Here is a 17,658-nt window from a genome sequence, read left to right on the forward strand (position 1 = left end):
AATTAGTGACTTCCATTGGAGTTCAGGTCACGTCCGGATGTCAAACCACACACTTTTTCAAAAGTCTGGCTGAACTCTCCAAACCGAACGGGTCCACTCATCTCTAGTTGTCATATTGGTTTGGGCTACATGGAAAATGTGAGAAAATAAATGGCCCCATCAGAAACAATCTCAAATATAAGTAACTATTTATAACTGTACTGTATTATCTTATATGTCCTGCGGGACTAGTATCTACCACTATATTGTCAATACATGAAGGTAATATTGGTGGTGGTTAGTATCATCATTTTTTTATTTTGCAGAAACAGTTTGGTCATCTGCTGAGGCTCCACTAGACCAACTATGATTACGATAGGCCATGGTAGTTTCAATCATGGACAGCTAAGTTAGAGGCCACTCAGATGTTTTACCTCCACTCACCCCACACTGAACACCTAGCTACCTAGTCTCTGAACACGGGATGTTACTGAACATGTCTGAATTTTCTATTTTGTATACTAATGGATATGTAAGACCATAAAGCAGAGTGTTCCAAGGAACCTAACAGATTTTCCATGCAGCCCGAACCACAGGCAGGGTGAACCACAGCGTGGCTGCAATACTGCAGCTGCATTTTTATTTTGAAACGCAGTGGCGTTTCAGTGAAAGCATATTTTAAAAAGCCATTCGGAAACAAAGCAGCTCAAATGACCAAGGCAGATCCCCAGCGGCTTCTTCCTGCCTCCTCTAGACAGATAGGGGGAGAACCGCCAGCCATTTGGATCAGGATGTGAAGAATTCACCAGGTACTTGCCTTGGACTAGTCATCTAATACAGAGTACCCGGCCAGCTCTTTAAAGCAATAACACATTAAGTGTCAGATCAATTCTGCCCATGATTAATCTTCATGAACCTCCTTTCAAGGTCCCTGTAAAAGAAATCTGTCAGCTGGTTTTTGCTATGTAATCTGAAGACAGCATGCTGTGTTAACACAGAGAATTCAGTGATGCCTCTGTTGCCAAGAAGTGTTGTTGACTTGTAATGTTTGTTTTAGCAGCAGGACCTTATCATTAGTGTGACTAGCTGGTTCCTACCATGTTGTCCGACACTCCCCTCCTCTGATTGGCACCTCACTGTCAATGTACAATATCTGTAGAGAGCCTGGTGTGGGCGTGGACAGCACTTTCAGCTCTGCTGCGTTACTAAATCTAAAAATTCTGATTGTGTCAGAATGGCTGCACCCAGTAATCTAAAGGCTACTTTACACACTGCGATATCGGTCCCGATATCGCTAGTGTGCGTACCCGCCCCCATCTGTTGCGCGACACGGGCATATCGCTGCCCGTGCCGCACAACATCGCCCAGAGCCGTCACACATACTTACCTGTCCGGCGACGTCGCTGTGACCGGCGAACCGCCTCCTTTCTAAGGGGGCGGTCCGTGCGGCGTCACAGCGACGTCACTGAAACGTCACTGAACCGCCGCCCAATCGCAGCGGAGGGGCGGAGATGAGCGGGACGTAACATCCCGCCCACCTCCTTCCTTCCGCATAGCGGCCGGGAGGCAGGTAGGGAGAGCTTCCTCGCTCCTGCGGCGTCACACGCAGCGATGTGTGATGCCGCAGGAACGAGGAACAACCTCGTTACTGCTGAAGTAACGATAATTGGGAATGGACCCCCGTGTCGCCGATTAGCGATTTTTCACTGTTTTGCAACGATGCAAAATCGCTAATCGATGTCACACGCAACGGCATCGCTAATGCGGCCGGATGTGCGTCACGAATTCCGTGACCCCAACGACTCCGCATTAGCGATGTCGTAGCGTGTAAAGCCCGCTTTAGTTATACATTGTTGGATTTGGGATCTCTGAGTATATCATGGTGTTCTCAGATGATATTGCAAAAACCTGCTGACAGATTCCTGCTTTATGATTCCCTTTAAGGATAATTGCACAAGATGTCTTTTAGACATCAGTGGTATTTTTCATGAAGAGTCTTCTTTGTTGGCTTATTAATCATTTTACAGTGGCTTTTCTGTAATCTTGTTTTTGAAAATGTTAGATATAAAATAGTGGCAGCTTCTAAGTGGAAAACGTCTAAAGAATGGTCAGGTCACTTTTAGCTACTTCATGGCTTCCAAAGCCTGCAGCAGTTAAACAAAGTTATGAAAGACTGAACATATAACGACAGCAAGTCATTTTGATGTGTTTTAATTCTTTATTACATTTTTCAGTGCTTTTTCAGGCAGACTCCAGGCGGTATCCACCTGAAAAGGACACCTTCTGCACATACTGTAAATGCAGAAAATGCATTACATCAACCTCTAGTACAATACAGTGTGTCCACCCATATTCTCTCAAACGCCATTAACGTCAGAACGGCGGCAGCTATAGGCATAGAAGTGGCGTCTAGGTATAGTAAAGTAGCCATGCGCTACGCAATGAAACCACCTATAGCGCCACCTGGTGGAAAACAACGGAGTTAGCATTTTTATCTTGAAAACGGAACGAGATAGAAAAAAAAAGTGAATTACAAAGTTGTTGGGCATCATCAATTCAATACGAATCGACACCTTGCATACAGAAATGCTATGATTAGAACGTGTAAAAGACTCACAAGGCTGCGGACGTGAAGCGATACCTCATGGAGACCTTCCTACAAGTCATTGGGTATGGTGGCTGCGTAGAGTGGCCTTCACGCTCACCTGACCTGACCCCATTGGACTTCTTTCTGTGAGGTCACATCAAACAGCAGGTGTATGTGACCCCTCCGCCAACATTGCAGGACCTACGACAACGTATCACAGATGCTTGTGTAAACGTGTCACCTACCATATTGCACAACGTGCAGCAAGATACAGTATTGTGTCCAGAGTCCAGATGTGTATTGCAGATGACGGTGACCACTTTGAGCATCAAAGTTAAATGAGCGCCATATGCGTGACCAGCATTCAATGTTTTGGGGGGGGTCATGGGTTTCATATCATAGCATTTCTGTATGCAAGGTGTCGATTCGTAGTGGATTGATGATGCCCTACAATTTTTTAATTCACTTTTTTTGTCTATCTCGTTCCGTTTTCGAGATGAAAATGCTAACTCCGTTGTTTTCCACCAGGTGGCGCTATAGGTGGTTTCATTGCGTAGTGCATGGCTACTTTACTATACCTAGACACCACTTCTATGCCTATAGCTGCTGCCGTTCTCAAGTTAATGGCGGTGGACAGAATATAGGTGGACACACTGTATAACTGGAAGTTTATTGCTATCATTCAGCATTTTAAAAATTCTATTGCTCTGCTGTTTCAGATAGAAAATATGGTTCCAAAACAGAAACATTCTCTACAATTCAGAACCAATCTGAGTTATCTGTGTTCACATGTCCGGCAGTTATAAAATGTTCCTAAACAGGATTCACTCATTTGACTAAGAACGATAATGTCCTTATACGTCTTGTTTTACTCAATACCATTTATTTTTTAGCTTTTATCGGACCCAAGAAACAAGGGAAGGGTCCGATAAAAGGGTCCTCCTCCTATCTACATAGACTCTCATCAGCACCAACTTCCATCTCCTATCTCAGTAATGGTGAAGTCCTCACTAAATACAGATTTTACCATAGAATTTTGATAATGACTGATCAATTCTGGCTGATAAAGAAGCAGATTTGTCTGATAACATATATTACAAATTTGCTTATTTTTATTTATACTATTGATTTATGAAATAAAAATGACAGCGACGGTTACGCTTTAACTAAATTTAAACACACTACATACTTTCTGGAAGGCCAAACCTATTTCCGATCTGAGAAATTGACTTTACTTTATAAATAGACTTAGGGTATGTGCGCACGTTGCTTTTTACCTACTTTTTACCTGCTTTTTTGCTGCTTTTTCTTCTGCGCTGTTTAATACCAAAATGGATGTGTTCTTCTATTCAAGCAAAGTCTATGGGAATTTGGGTTTCTTGTTCACACTATGTTGTTCAAAATGCTGCCTTTTTGTGGCAGAACTTTGGTCAAAAACTCAGCTTTGCAGTGCAAAACCCAAATGGCAAAAACAATTGACATGTTGCTTCTTTGAAAAGCTGAGTTTTTGACCAAAGTTCTGCCACAAAAAGGCAGCATTTTGAACAACATAGTGTGAACAAGAAACCCAAATTCCCATAGACTTTGCTTGAATAGAAGAACACATCCATTTTGGCATTAAACAGCGCAGAAGAAAAAGCAGCAAAAAAGCAGGTAAAAAGCAGGTAAAAAGCAACGTGCGCACATACCCTTAGAGCTTCAATTTTGCAAACCACAGACTGGGATAAACAACAGCACTTGTGTTTTTCCTATAGTAATTTTACCTGTGATCCATCATATTCTTGACAGCAATATAGTGAGCTCAGGAAAAAGAGCTGCTAAAAGAAAATGGGGCTCTACTAAAATCCATGAAAATGCAAAAACTCATTAATTAAATTTTTAAATTTTAAATTAAACTAAATGCAATAATCATGAGTCACTAACCCTTCGGTACTTTATAATTAAAAAAAAAGACTTTGCCATTAGAATAAACTTAGAATAATTTGCTTTATATGCATATTTTTCAGCCAAGAGAAGTTTTCATACATGAAGTTCTAAAAATTATGTAAGCAGGGCTAGAAAAATAACCAATATTCCTTACATCCATCTCCAAAAGGTTAAACATGCTGGATTCTGCAATTTCTTTGGACTCATCAAACTTCTCAAGAGCCTGACGAATCTCGTCATCTGTGATTTTGCCTTGCCTTTTCTTCTTGTAATCAAAGTCAAGGCGTCGTCCTTCCAGCTTTTTTAAGTGGTGCTGAGAAAGAAAATCATGAAATGGGTTTTATTGTTAATTTTACAGTATTTGTATAACATCACTTTACGAGTTTTATGCCCACTTGCATTTCACAGGATGAACGCAAGACAAACAGGGAGGAATGTCACACCGCCGTGATGAAAAGGTGATATAAAAATAATATTTTGTCATTTTATTTCTACGCGTTTCGGAGAGATCCCTCTTCTTCAGGAAAAATTAGATCTCTACGAAATGCGTAGAAATAAAATCACAAAATATTATTCCTGGATCATCCTTTCATCATGGTGACACAGCATTCCCCCCTGTCTGTCTTAGGTTCATCCTCTGCTTCCATGTGGGGCTGCAACAGCCATGTTATTCAGGGTATGCACAATTGGTTGTGACTCTCACAACCCCCAAAGGTGAGCTCCTCCAGTGTTTTCACCTGCCTTTGTACTCTGATAAGACCCTATTTTACACTTATTTCTAGGACTGCCTACCATATGGATGTCAGGAGATTCTAGAAGACCGATTACAGCAACACACACCTTATTAGTGACACAAAAACTACACTAAAAAGCTTAAATAGCAAAGATCAAAATGGGCCATTTAGGGCGTGAGAGTTTGGCCATAAAAGACAGATGTTTTTGGTGTCTTCTTTGTGATCTATCCATTATCCTTTGACCAATTTTTCCATCGGACAACACTTTATAAAAGTTCTTGCTACCCAATATCCAATGTGGATTGTTACCCTCAAAGACTCTCTCCAAGAGCCTAACATTAGCCTCATGGTTTGCTTCTATGGTATCTAGGTGGTGGTTGTTTCTGTCCTAGCCCCTAGAATGTTTTTTATATTAAATGATTTCCTTTGGAGGTCTCAATAAATTTCTAGAATATATAGACTTGATTGACTAGTGAATATGTACCATATTTTTCGGACTATAAGACGCACCAGACTATAAGACGCACCCTTGTTTTAGAGGAGGAAAAAATAGAAAAAAAAATAAAGTAAAAAAATGTGGTCATGACACACTGTTATTTTACTGCTGACAGGGTGATATGGAGGTAATAATATCACCAAATTCTGTACTCAAATCTCCCATTCTGGGTACCTTCCAGGTATATATGGCCCCCATCGTGGAATATGTATATTCCCCATCATTATATGTGTGAGTCTCCAATCTGGTGTGTGTGTGTGTGTGTGTGTGTGTATGTATGTATGTATGTGTGTGTACATATATATATATATATATATATATATATATATATATATATATATATACATATACATAATGTATATATATATATATATATATATATATATATATGAGTTGTATACTGTGTGTGTGTATATAGCTATATACTGTGTGTGTGTGTGTGTATATATATGTATATGTATATATATATATATATATACATATATAAAAAAGAGAGAGAGAGTTATATAGTGTGTGTGTGTGTGTATAAATATATATATATATATATATATATATACAGTTAGGTCCAGAAATATTTGGACAGTGACACAAGTTTTGTTATTTTAGCTGTTTACAAAAACATGTTCAGAAATACAATTGTATATATAATATGGGCTGAAAGTGCACACTCCCAGCTGCAATATGAGAGTTTTCACATCCAAATCGGAGAAAGGGTTTAGGAATCATAGCTCTGTAATGCATAGCCTCCTCTTTTTGAAGGGACCAAAAGTAATTGGACAAGGGACTCTAAGGGCTGCAATTAACTCTGAAGGCGTCTCCCTCGTTAACCTGTAATCAATGAAGTAGTTAAAAGGTCTGGGGTTGATTACAGGTGTGTGGTTTTGCATTTGGAAGCTGTTGCTGTGACCAGACAACATGCGGTCTAAGGAACTCTCAATTGAAGTGAAGCAGAATATCCTGAGGCTGAAAAAAAAGAAAAAATCCATCAGAGAGATAGCAGACATGCTTGGAGTAGCAAAATCAACAGTCGGGTACATTCTGAGAAAAAAGGCATTGACTGGTGAGCTTGGGAACTCAAAAAGGCCTGGGCGTCCACGGATGACAACAGTGGTGGATGATCGCCGCATACTTTCTTTGGTGAAGAAGAACCCGTTCACAACATCAACTGAAGTCCAGAACACTCTCAGTGAAGTAGGTGTATCTGTCTCTAAGTCAACAGTAAAGAGAAGACTCCATGAAAGTAAATACAAAGGGTTCACATCTAGATGCAAACCATTCATCAATTCCAAAAATAGACAGGCCAGAGTTAAATTTGCTGAAAAACACCTCATGAAGCCAGCTCAGTTCTGGAAAAGTATTCTATAGACAGATGAGACAAAGATCAACCTGTACCAGAATGATGGGAAGAAAAAAGTTTGGAGAAGAAAGGGAACGGCACATGATCCAAGGCACACCACATCCTCTGTAAAACATGGTGGAGGCAACGTGATGGCATGGGCATGCATGGCTTTCAATGGCACTGGGTCACTTGTGTTTATTGATGACATAACAGCAGACAAGAGTAGCCGGATGAATTCTGAAGTGTACCGGGATATACTTTCAGCCCAGATTCAGCCAAATGCCGCAAAGTTGATCAGACGGCGCTTCATAGTACAGATGGACAATGACCCCAAGCATACAGCCAAAGCTACCCAGGAGTTCATGAGTGCAAAAAAGTGGAACATTCTGCAATGGCCAAGTCAATCACCAGATCTTAACCCAATTGAGCATGCATTTCACTTGCTCAAATCCAGACTTAAGACGGAAAGACCCACAAACAAGCAAGACCTGAAGGCTGCGGCTGTAAAGGCCTGGCAGAGCATTAAGAAGGAGGAAACCCAGCGTTTGGTGATGTCCATGGGTTCCAGACTTAAGGCAGTGATTGCCTCCAAAGGATTCGCAACAAAATATTGAAAATAAAAATATTTTGTTTGGGTTTGGTTTATTTGTCCAATTACTTTTGACTTCCTAAAATGTGGAGTGTTTGTAAAGAAATGTGTACAATTCCTACAATTTCTATCAGATATTTTTGTTCAAACCTTCAAATTAAACGTTACAATCTGCACTTGAATTCTGTTGTAGAGGTTTCATTTCAAATCCAATGTGGTGGCATGCAGAGCCCAACTCGCGAAAATTGTGTCACTGTCCAAATATTTCTGGACCTAACTGTATATATATATATATATATATATATATATATATATATATATATATATATATAATCCAACCCCATCCAGGTGTACAGTAATGCCTTTATACACTACTAGAAGGTGGCCCGATTCTACGCATCGGGTATTCTAGAATTTACGTATTGTGTAGTTCATGTATGATTTTTGTTATATATATATATATATAGAGAGAGATGTTGTTGTCTGTAGTTACCAAGTGTTTGTGTAGGCGCTGTACATGTTCTGGGTGTTGTCTGGGTGTGACGGGGGGTGAGAGCGGTGTTGTATGTGTGTTGCGTGTGTTGTGTTGTTTGTGGAGCGCTGTGTGTCTGTAGCGTTGTGTGTGTGTTGCGCGGTTTGTGTGTGTGTGGTGTGTTTTGGGGGGAGGTATGTTTTGTGCAATGTGTGTGTTGTGCGGTATGTGCGTATATTTGTGTGTGCCGCGGTGTTTGTGTGTTGGGTGTGTGCAGCGTTGTCTGTGTGTGTGGGTGTCTGTGTAGGGCAGTTGTTTGTGGTTCCCAGTGTGTGTGTGTGTGTGTGTGGTGTGTTGTGCAGTGCGCGCACGTGTGTGTGTGTGTGTGTGTGTGTGTGCATCAGCCTCTCTTCTCTCAGCCTACCTCTCCCAGCCTCCCTCCTCCCAGCCTCCCTCAGCATCAGCCTCCCTCTCCCAGCCTCCCCAGCATCAGCCTCCGCCAGCATCAGCCTCTCTCCTTCCAGCCTCCTCCAGCATCAGCCTCCCTCTCCCAGCCTTCCCCAGGATCAGCCTCTCTCCTCCCAGCCTCCGTCCTCCCAGCCTTCCCCAGCATCAGCTTTCCCCTCCCAGCCTCCCTCAGCATCAGCCTTCCTCAGCATCAGCCTCTCTCCTCCCAGCCTCAGCCTCTCTCCTTCCAGCCTCCCCCAGCATCAGCCTCTCTCCTTCCAGCTTCCCTCAGCATCAGCCTCCCCTTCCCAGCCTTCCCCAGGATCAGCCTCTCTCCTCCCAGCCTCCTTCCTCCCAGCCTCCTTCCTCCCAGCCTCCCTCAGCATCAGCCTTCTGCTCCCAGTCTCCCCCAGCATCAGCCTCCCCATGCATCAGCCTCCACCAGCATCAGCCTCTCTCCTTCCAGCCTCTCTCCTTCCAGCCTCCCCCAGCATCAGCCTCCCCTTCCCAGCCTTCCCCAGGATCAGCCTCTCTCCTCCCAGCCTCCTTCCTCCCAGCCTCCCTCTCCCAGCCTCCCTCAGCATCAGCCTTCCGCTCCCAGTCTCCCCCAGCATCAGCCTCCCCAAGCATCAGCCTCCACCAGCATCAGCCTCTCTCCTTCCAGCCTCCCCCAGCATCAGCCTCTCTCCTTCCAGCCTCCCTCAGCATCAGCCTCCCATTCCCAGCCTTCCCCAGGATCAGCCTCTCTCCTCCCAGCCTCCTTCCTCCCAGCCTCCCTCAGCATCAGCCTTCCCCTCCCAGTCTCCCCCAGCATCAGCCTCCCCAAGCATCAGCCTCCACCAGCATTAGCCTCTCTCCTTCCAGCCTCCCCCAGCATCAGCCTCCCCAAGCATCAGCCTCCACCAGCATCAGCCTCCCTCGTCCCAGCCTCCCCCTCCCAGCCTCCCCCAGCATCAGCCTCTCTCCTCCCAGCCTTCCCCATGATCAGCCTCTCTGCTCCCAGCCTCCTCCAGCACGCCGTGCTCTTCTGCCGACACTCACACACCCGATCGCATCCACTCACACACACCCGATCGCATCCACTCACACACACCCGATCGCATCCACTCACACACACCCGATCGCATCCACTCACACACACCCGATCGCATCCACTCACACACACAGACACTGACGATATCGCACATACGCGCTTATACTCACAACATCCGGGGATATCACATGCTTCTGGCCATGTGATCCTCCGGCAGGTCCTGGAAGATCACAACAGCACAGTATCGAGGCCGAGAAGCAAGCGATATCCCAGGATGTTGTGAGTATGTGGATGCGATGTGATGTGTGTGTGTGTGAGTGAGTGTGATCTGATTTGTGTGTGTGTATGTGTGTGCTGTTATGTGTGTGCTGTTATGTGTGTGCTGTTATGTGTCTGTATTTTCCGCCGCTGCAGGACCTTGATGTGTGGATGCGATGTGATGTGTGTGTGAGGTGTGTATGAGAGTGAGTGTGAGCCGGTGTACACTGGTAACTATGATACACATCGGGTAACTAAGGGACCTTAGTTACCCGATGTGTATAATGGTTACCAGCTTTCACGGCCTCCGTGAAGATCCCAGCATCGCAAGGTTATGTGTGGCGCTGCTGGGATCCTGACGGAGCCGGTGTAGAAGCAAGCGATATCCCAGGATGTTGTGATGTGTGAGGTGTGTGTGAGAGTGAGTGTGAGAGTGAGTGTGATCTGATGTGTGTGTGTACTCACCTGGGAATCGGGGCTCCGTGTCAGTTGGGCCAGAGCGAGCGTGCATTGCGTGAGGGGGGCGGGGCCTGCAGAGAGCCAGGGCGAGAGGCCAATCCGTGTGGGGGGGCGGGGCCATGGCGAGCCCAGCGGCCAATCAGCTTTGTGTCACCGTAAGGACACAATTTCGGAGCATGACAGACAGACAGATAGAATAAGGCAATTATATATATAGATATTATTTATTGCTTTATTTTTATAGATGTGATGCTCATCATGCTTCAGTTTAGTCCTGGCACTAGAAACAAAGTCTGCCATATCTTGAGGACCTGCAGTGATGTAATGAAGAGGCAGGGCACTGTGCTGTTCTGGATCACCCCTCTTCATTACATCACTGCAGGTCCTGCTGTTACGGGAGACTTTGTTTCTAGTGCAGAGGCAGGAGCAAAGTGAAAACAATGTGAGCACTCAGCACAGAGCCTGCGACTGTGCTGTGATGGTATGCCGTGTTCTGGCCCGGACACTGCAGTAATCTGCACTTCCTCCGGGCCAGACATGACTGCAGCGGCCCCCTGCTCCTGCCTCCTTCACAGCGGACACACAGTCTGCCCAGCCGCTGCAGGAAGCCGGTGGCTGGAGCTCCCACATGTGTCCACTGTTTACATTAAACAAGTATTGATTTGCTGCTCCTCACACCCACTTCTAGTCACTGACTGCAGAGAGAGGTGGGCGGGGAGCAGCTAATGAATATTCGTTTACTTTAAGCAGCGGGCACACGTGGTTTCTCCAGCCGCCGGCTTCCTTCAGCAGCAACCCTCCCTGCCTCCTGTGAACCCACTCCACAGCCGCTCCCTCCCCACAGCTCCCTACCCCGCAGGTAACCCGCTTTGACATTCAGACCATAAGACGCACCCCACACTTTCCACCCAAATTTGGAGGAAAAAAAGTGCATCTTATGGTCCGAAAAATACAGTATGTACATTAAGACATGTACATTAATAGAGCTACAGGGATAAATGAAATTATGGTAACTTTATGGCTATTGACGGTCCACCTAGGGTCAACCAGTAACATAATTCAGCAAGTGCAGCGGAAACAAGTACAATCTGGAATAATCCAAAAAATAGATCATCCCACAACAAGATATATACTAGTACATTTTCACTAATAACACAAACATAAAATTCTGGAGATTAGATTTTTGTTATTTTATGCTTTATACAGTCATTCAAAAAGCCTTGACACAACTCACTTATGACAAGTTTAACATGAGAAACTGTGACTTTTGTGGAGGGCCAAATCAGTCAGAATGATATAGTTTCTGATCAACTTTAAAGATATAAGATTTTGAGTTACACACCGTCTAAGAATCCCTATTCTCTCCCAATTCTGGCACTCTTTTCTATTTTGCGTTGCATCATCCATTGTAGAGAAATTCCCATTTGTTTCTACAGAGCACACAAAGTGAAATCTCTGCGAATGGGCGTTTCTTCAAAGTCTTCTTTTACCCCTCCTAGACGAAGCCAATCACAGCTCAGTACCGCCAGGAACTGCAAGACTGCTAGATGAGCTGCCAAGCTGTGACTGGCAGCATCTGAGAGGGAAGGGAGAATCCACAACACCCCCAAAGAAGACTGTAAAGAAATGATCTGAAGGACTGAAAAGCACAGATTTTACATAGTGTGTTCAAGAAGAAACAAATGTGAATATCTGCATTGGAGTGACACACAGCAAAATGAAAAAGAGCAGTAGAATCAGTAAAGCTCAAGGGATTTTTTTTACAAGGAGTTTTATATAATTTTTTTAAAAAGCGATGGTTCCTTCTTAATTTTATTGGTTGAAAAAAACCTAAAACATTGAGTAAAAAAACTAGCTCCCCAGATTCTGCTGCTTTTTTTTTCGTTTAATATTTCTTTATTATTTCAAAAGTTTTCATATAACAGAAGATAAGAAATGTATAAGGGTCTTTCATGTTGCCCAATGTTACAGCATATGAAGATTATAAAATAACCTATGTCTTTAAGTCTCGTAAAACGTATGGTACTATGAAATGTATCGCAAATCATGTGGAAGGTAAAATCTGTATAACATCCTATAGAACATCTTAATTTTAACATGTAATAATCTTCTATCTTTATCTTTATTCTGTGTAAAGTGTTAAAGGCAACTTCCTTCTGTATAGTCTGGTTCAATAGGTATGAAAACATGACCCTATGTATATCAATTAGGTGAGAAAGAGATATAGAGAGAGGGAGAGAAAGATAGGTAGAGAAAAAGGGAAGGAGGGGAAGACATGGGGAAATGGGGGGGGGGGGAGGAGAAGGTCTGTATTGTGATGCCGCGCCACTCCTGTGTCCGGGAGCCCATCCCGGCTTCTTGAATATTTATTGTGATAGAGCGCCTGTGAGTAACCAGATTTGGAATTGCTGTGTTTCTCTATACTGAAGCCACGGATATCAAACCGAGAAACACAAGGAGTCTTTCCCTTCTTCAAACGCTCTCAACTCCTTCAGACGCCGCAGGCCATCCATAGCCTCTACCCAGTCTGCTCTCCTCAATGTACAGGGGGATCTCCAATGCCTCGGTATGATTTGCCTCATTGAAATCATGAAGTACGAGAGCAAGCCTTTCTTCGCCTTGGAGGCTGCCCCTGTATACATTGATAAGAGGGCCACTTCCGGTGAGGGTGTCACTTCCGTGTGATGTAAATGGTTATAGAGAGCAAAGACATCTTTCCAAAGTCCCTGTATCCCTGGGCAGGTCCACCAGATATGTAGCATTGTGCCCACTGAGGTCTGGCACCTCCAACAGGCGTCAGATACCTCTGGGAACATTTTATGTAGTCTGGCGGGTGTCCTATACCACCGTGAGAGGATTTTATAATTGAGTTCCTGCATTCTACAAGAAATGGTGGATTTATGTGTTAGGTTAAATGACTTACACCATTGTGCCTTGGGAAAAGTCTGGCACAATTCTGTTTGCCAATGTCTAACGTAGTCAGGCAAGTCGTCTCCTCCACCCCCCTCGGGCACTGCTATGTTGTAGATTATTGAGACTATGTGAGGGGGTGTTTCTCTAAGGAAGCATCGTTTTTCAAATGGAGTCAGATCCTTATGTATCTCAGATACCGGAGCCAGAGAATCTATGAAACTACGTAGTTGTAGATATTGGAACAAGTAACCTGGTTCCCGTGGCCGGTCTCCAAGCAGGGACATCAGTGGTTTACATCCCTGTTGGGTAATTACGTCTTTAACTCGTGGAATCCTTCCCATTGGCGTTGAAATCAGTCTGGGATGAGGTTCGTAAAACCAGCATTGAAACGCGGGGTTGCCCACCAGAGGCGTCATAGGACCCGGTTCTCCTGTCAATCTATATAGTCTATTGGCTGTCCTCCACGCTGTAGCCAGGGACAAGAGGATCAGGGAAACTCCTAGGGTCCCAAGGTTAGTTCTAGATGACAACCAGAAGATTCCATGTGCCATATTCGGGCATAGGTCACATTCAATCTCCATCCACAATTTTCTGTCTTTAGTGTGCAGGAGATCCAATATGCAACTGCCCCCCGCCGCTGCGTGATAAGCTTTCTGCTGCTTTTCTGTTCCATTTTGTGCTGTGTCACTCCATTGCTGAGATATTTCAATTTGTTTCTTCTTCTGGAGAGCAGTATGTGAAATCTCTGCTTGTAGTCCAACTGGGCATTTCTTCAGAGTCTTCTCTGGGGGCTTGCTCTCCCCATCACTTTTGGATGCTGCCAATTAGAGCTCAGCATTCTAGGGATATGTGCCCACAGGACTATGTACCCGCAGATTTTGCCGCGGAAAACCTGGGATTTAGCTGGATTTTCTAGATAAATCCGCAGGTTTTACCAAGTACAGACACTTCCCATGTTATCCTATGGGACATGGGGAGTGCTGTGTCCATGCTGCATTATGTGTGGCTGCGGAATATGCTGCGGATGTCCCGCAGCCGCACGTAAATGCAGGTCAATTATTCCTGCGGAAATACCTGCGGAATTCCCGGCCCTCCACTATAGAGATAGAGGCCGGGACTTCCGCAGGTAGGTCGCACGAATGAGCGTAGGTTTCCCGCAGCTATTTCGCTGGAATCCTGCAGCTATGGATAGCTGCAGATTCCAGGGATCAGCTGTGGCGAATCTGCGGACATATCTGTGGGTACAAATTCCCATGGGCACATAGCCTAGCAGTCTCAGAGTCTACTCTGGAGGAGAGCGTTTTCACCTGTCCCTTCCAGATACTGCCAATCACCAAAACGCTGCGCCTAAGAATACTAGACTACAAGAAAAATGGAAGGGCACCACCCGTCGGGATCTCCTGGTATATAAAGGTAACCAAGCAAAAAAGAGAGAAAAGATATACCACAAACGGGATCACCAACTCAGTAATATAATTGTGAAAAATATTTTATTGTACACACTGAGTGGACGGAGCAAGATAAACAAGGGCACATACACAAATGGTTAAAAACTATTAAAAAGCCAGAAATGGCATGGTTCCCCACCACGCCAGCCTCCAATACACCAGTATAATAATAGAGGGTACCTCTTACAAATAATGAACCTCCAAATGGTAGTTGGTGATAACCCAGTACAGATATAGCCACCGGTGTGTGGATAACCGGCTTCACAAATACAATGATAGAGGAAACCTCTTATAAATAAATACAATAAACCTCCAAACAGTGAATGTTCTGGTATGTGGATAACCGGCTCCACAGAGCAGGGTAGGAAGGGGTATTAGTAAGTTCAAGTCAAATACAGAATATCAAAGTCAATACATAGAACTTTAAAAATGCCAAAATAATTATATTAAGATGGAATGGATGGCATAGACATCCACAACAGGAGAGGTGAATAACCGGTATATATACCACAAATTATATGCCCTATGAACGCTGGTCATAGATTGTTAAGCTAGTAATAAACACCTATATTGCCTAAGGTGTACAAAACATGATCATCCAGTCTGTAGCATAGACCTACCTGTGGCCATGCCCTGGATAAATAACATGCTAGGATAATCAACCCCTGGTAAACAGAGCAAGGTTAACCAACACAAATTGGTGGGTGTAAATCTATGCTAGGAGTAGCTGAGTCTGCAGAGTAGCATACCCACACCCGACGGCGCAAAAGGTACCAAGGGGGGAGGAGAAGAGGTACACAGGGGGAGGCAGGAGGCGTGTGACCCCATGCTTAACGCCACCTGACGTATGGCTTCCTCAGGGGAGAAAAAAGCGCCTCCTGCCTCCCCCTGTGTACCTCTTCTCTTCCCCCAGTGGGGGGTCTGCTTTTTTGGCAGGTAAACTTACCCCCAACCGTGTTTCTCCAAGAATAAGACCTCCTCCAAAAATAAGCCCTACCGCTTTTTTGGGGGGCAAAAAAAATATAAGACAGTGTCTTATTTTTGGAAAAACACGGTAGATTATCTGCCTAGCTCTAATTGACAGCATCTGGGAGTGAGCGATAAAATCGATCACCGCCAGTGAAACTCTGAAGAAATAACAAGTTGCAGTACAACCAGAGATTTTACATATTGTGCTCCTAAGGGTTCAGACATCCATTTTTAAGGTACGAGTTCTATCTGTGATTTTCACAAATAGAACATGTATCCAGGATAGTCAATGAGGCTGTTCACATAAAATGCAAGCGTATGGGTCCCTAAAAAAAAATCTGAGTAAGGCCTCTTCACACGTCCGTGCCTCCGGTACGTGTATGGTCAGTTTTCTCACGTACCGGACACACGTGCACATGTAGACCCATTAAAATCAATGGGTCTGCATTCATGTGCGTATTCTGCCATGGACCGTGTGTACGTGTGAAGCAAACGTGTGCTTGTGTGCTCCACACGTAGACATGTCCACGTTTTCTCCGGCATCACGGGTGTCACACGGAACACAAACGGGTCACAAGTAACACAAACGGACCACACGGGTGTGTTCCGTGTGACACATTCCGGAGAAAACATATGTATCTGGGGAAAAAAAACAAACCTTTACTCACCTTCTCCAGCCCTCCTGTCTCTGCTGCTGCTGTCACTTGCTTCCGACTGCCGCTCATTATGCTCATTGAATACTCACTTCACTGCGGCCGGAAGCAGCAGCGGGGAGTCGGCAGGACCGGAGACCAAAGATCAGCACCACGGAGAGCAATGCCAGGGACCGGTGAGCAGAAAGTTTCCGTTCTCCGTGTGTTATCACGGATAACACACAGAGAACACACGTGTGCCATACACACGGCACACCGAGGGTAATACACACCTCTGACACGTCCGTGAAAAACGTGCGTGATTTTCACGGATGTGTAAAAGAGGCCTAAAATGAATGGAACTTGGACCAAACTTTGATGACACTTGAATCAAAAACACTGATAAAACTTGGTCTGTATTATATTAAAATTTACAATTGAGCGACGCAAGGAAAAAACGGAAAAAAGAGGAAGAACCAGTCGAGCTCATGGATATATACAAAGTACTTAACTCAATTTAAAAAACAAACAATAAATGATATGGTTTTGATTAGCCGATACTGGTAAGAATATATCAATATATATTACAATAAGCTCTTTCGTAACACGTATTAGCAATAGAATCTAATAGGAGATTAATGGAGAATAATTTGATAACACACGATTTCCCATGTCCCTCAATAACACATACAATATACTGTTGTAACACAGCCTACTATTCATATATTCTAGGATGTGCAGAGCGATGACTGGTCATTTTCTGTCCCTAATTCTGTCATACTCTATACAATATGAAATGTGAGCATCTATTATTAGCAGCTAGTACGCTGCTGACTATTGTGGATAAGTAACTGCATGTGTCACAATACTTTTCTTTGCCAATGGCTCAATTACACATGGCAGCACAAATTTACTGCTACTGCATCAAATATAATACACTGAAGGCGGCATACAATGCCTCACCGTGCAGCTTCATTTTCAAGTTTTTAAGACCTCTATTTTCTGTGTTGCATTCACACTTTGCAGTACCTGGATTTCCTTTAAATCTTTATCGTGCAGATTTTGTAGCGGATCTATGAAGTTTTGCTTCACTTCAATGTCTAACGAGTCTTTAATGTCCGAAAGTTCCCTTACAGATTCTCCAACATCAACAAGTGCCGGACCTGGTAAGAAATACATCAGAAAATTACTCATTCATGTAATCAAGTGGATGGTATCATGTATATATGAGGTATATAATGTATACTGTATCCTAAGCTTTCATAAATATTTTGTACTTAATAGCATCTGACACGCGCACACTACTGCAGTGATGCAATTATACCCAATTAATATGGCCCTACAGGCAGTGAGACTATTACCCCACAGCCAGGCCCC

The 17,658-nt window shown here is 44.0% G+C and overlaps 1 protein-coding gene across 1 annotated transcript in view; it reads right to left on the bottom strand.

Moving 5' to 3' along the window:
- SH3GL2 (SH3 domain containing GRB2 like 2, endophilin A1) overlaps nucleotides 1-17,658 on the bottom strand; it is a 247,014-nt gene that overhangs the window by 50,122 nt on the left and 179,234 nt on the right. Inside the window, exons 5-6 of the mRNA XM_075316478.1 lie at nucleotides 17,311-17,444; nucleotides 4,647-4,805 (exon numbers count right to left, since the gene is read on the bottom strand). Coding sequence (XP_075172593.1) covers nucleotides 4,647-4,805; nucleotides 17,311-17,444 — 293 coding nt within the window. The remainder of the gene's footprint in view (nucleotides 1-4,646; nucleotides 4,806-17,310; nucleotides 17,445-17,658) is intronic.

Source organism: Anomaloglossus baeobatrachus, chromosome 1 (genome assembly GCF_048569485.1).
Source record: "Anomaloglossus baeobatrachus isolate aAnoBae1 chromosome 1, aAnoBae1.hap1, whole genome shotgun sequence".
NCBI classification, from domain to species: domain Eukaryota; kingdom Metazoa; phylum Chordata; class Amphibia; order Anura; family Aromobatidae; genus Anomaloglossus; species Anomaloglossus baeobatrachus.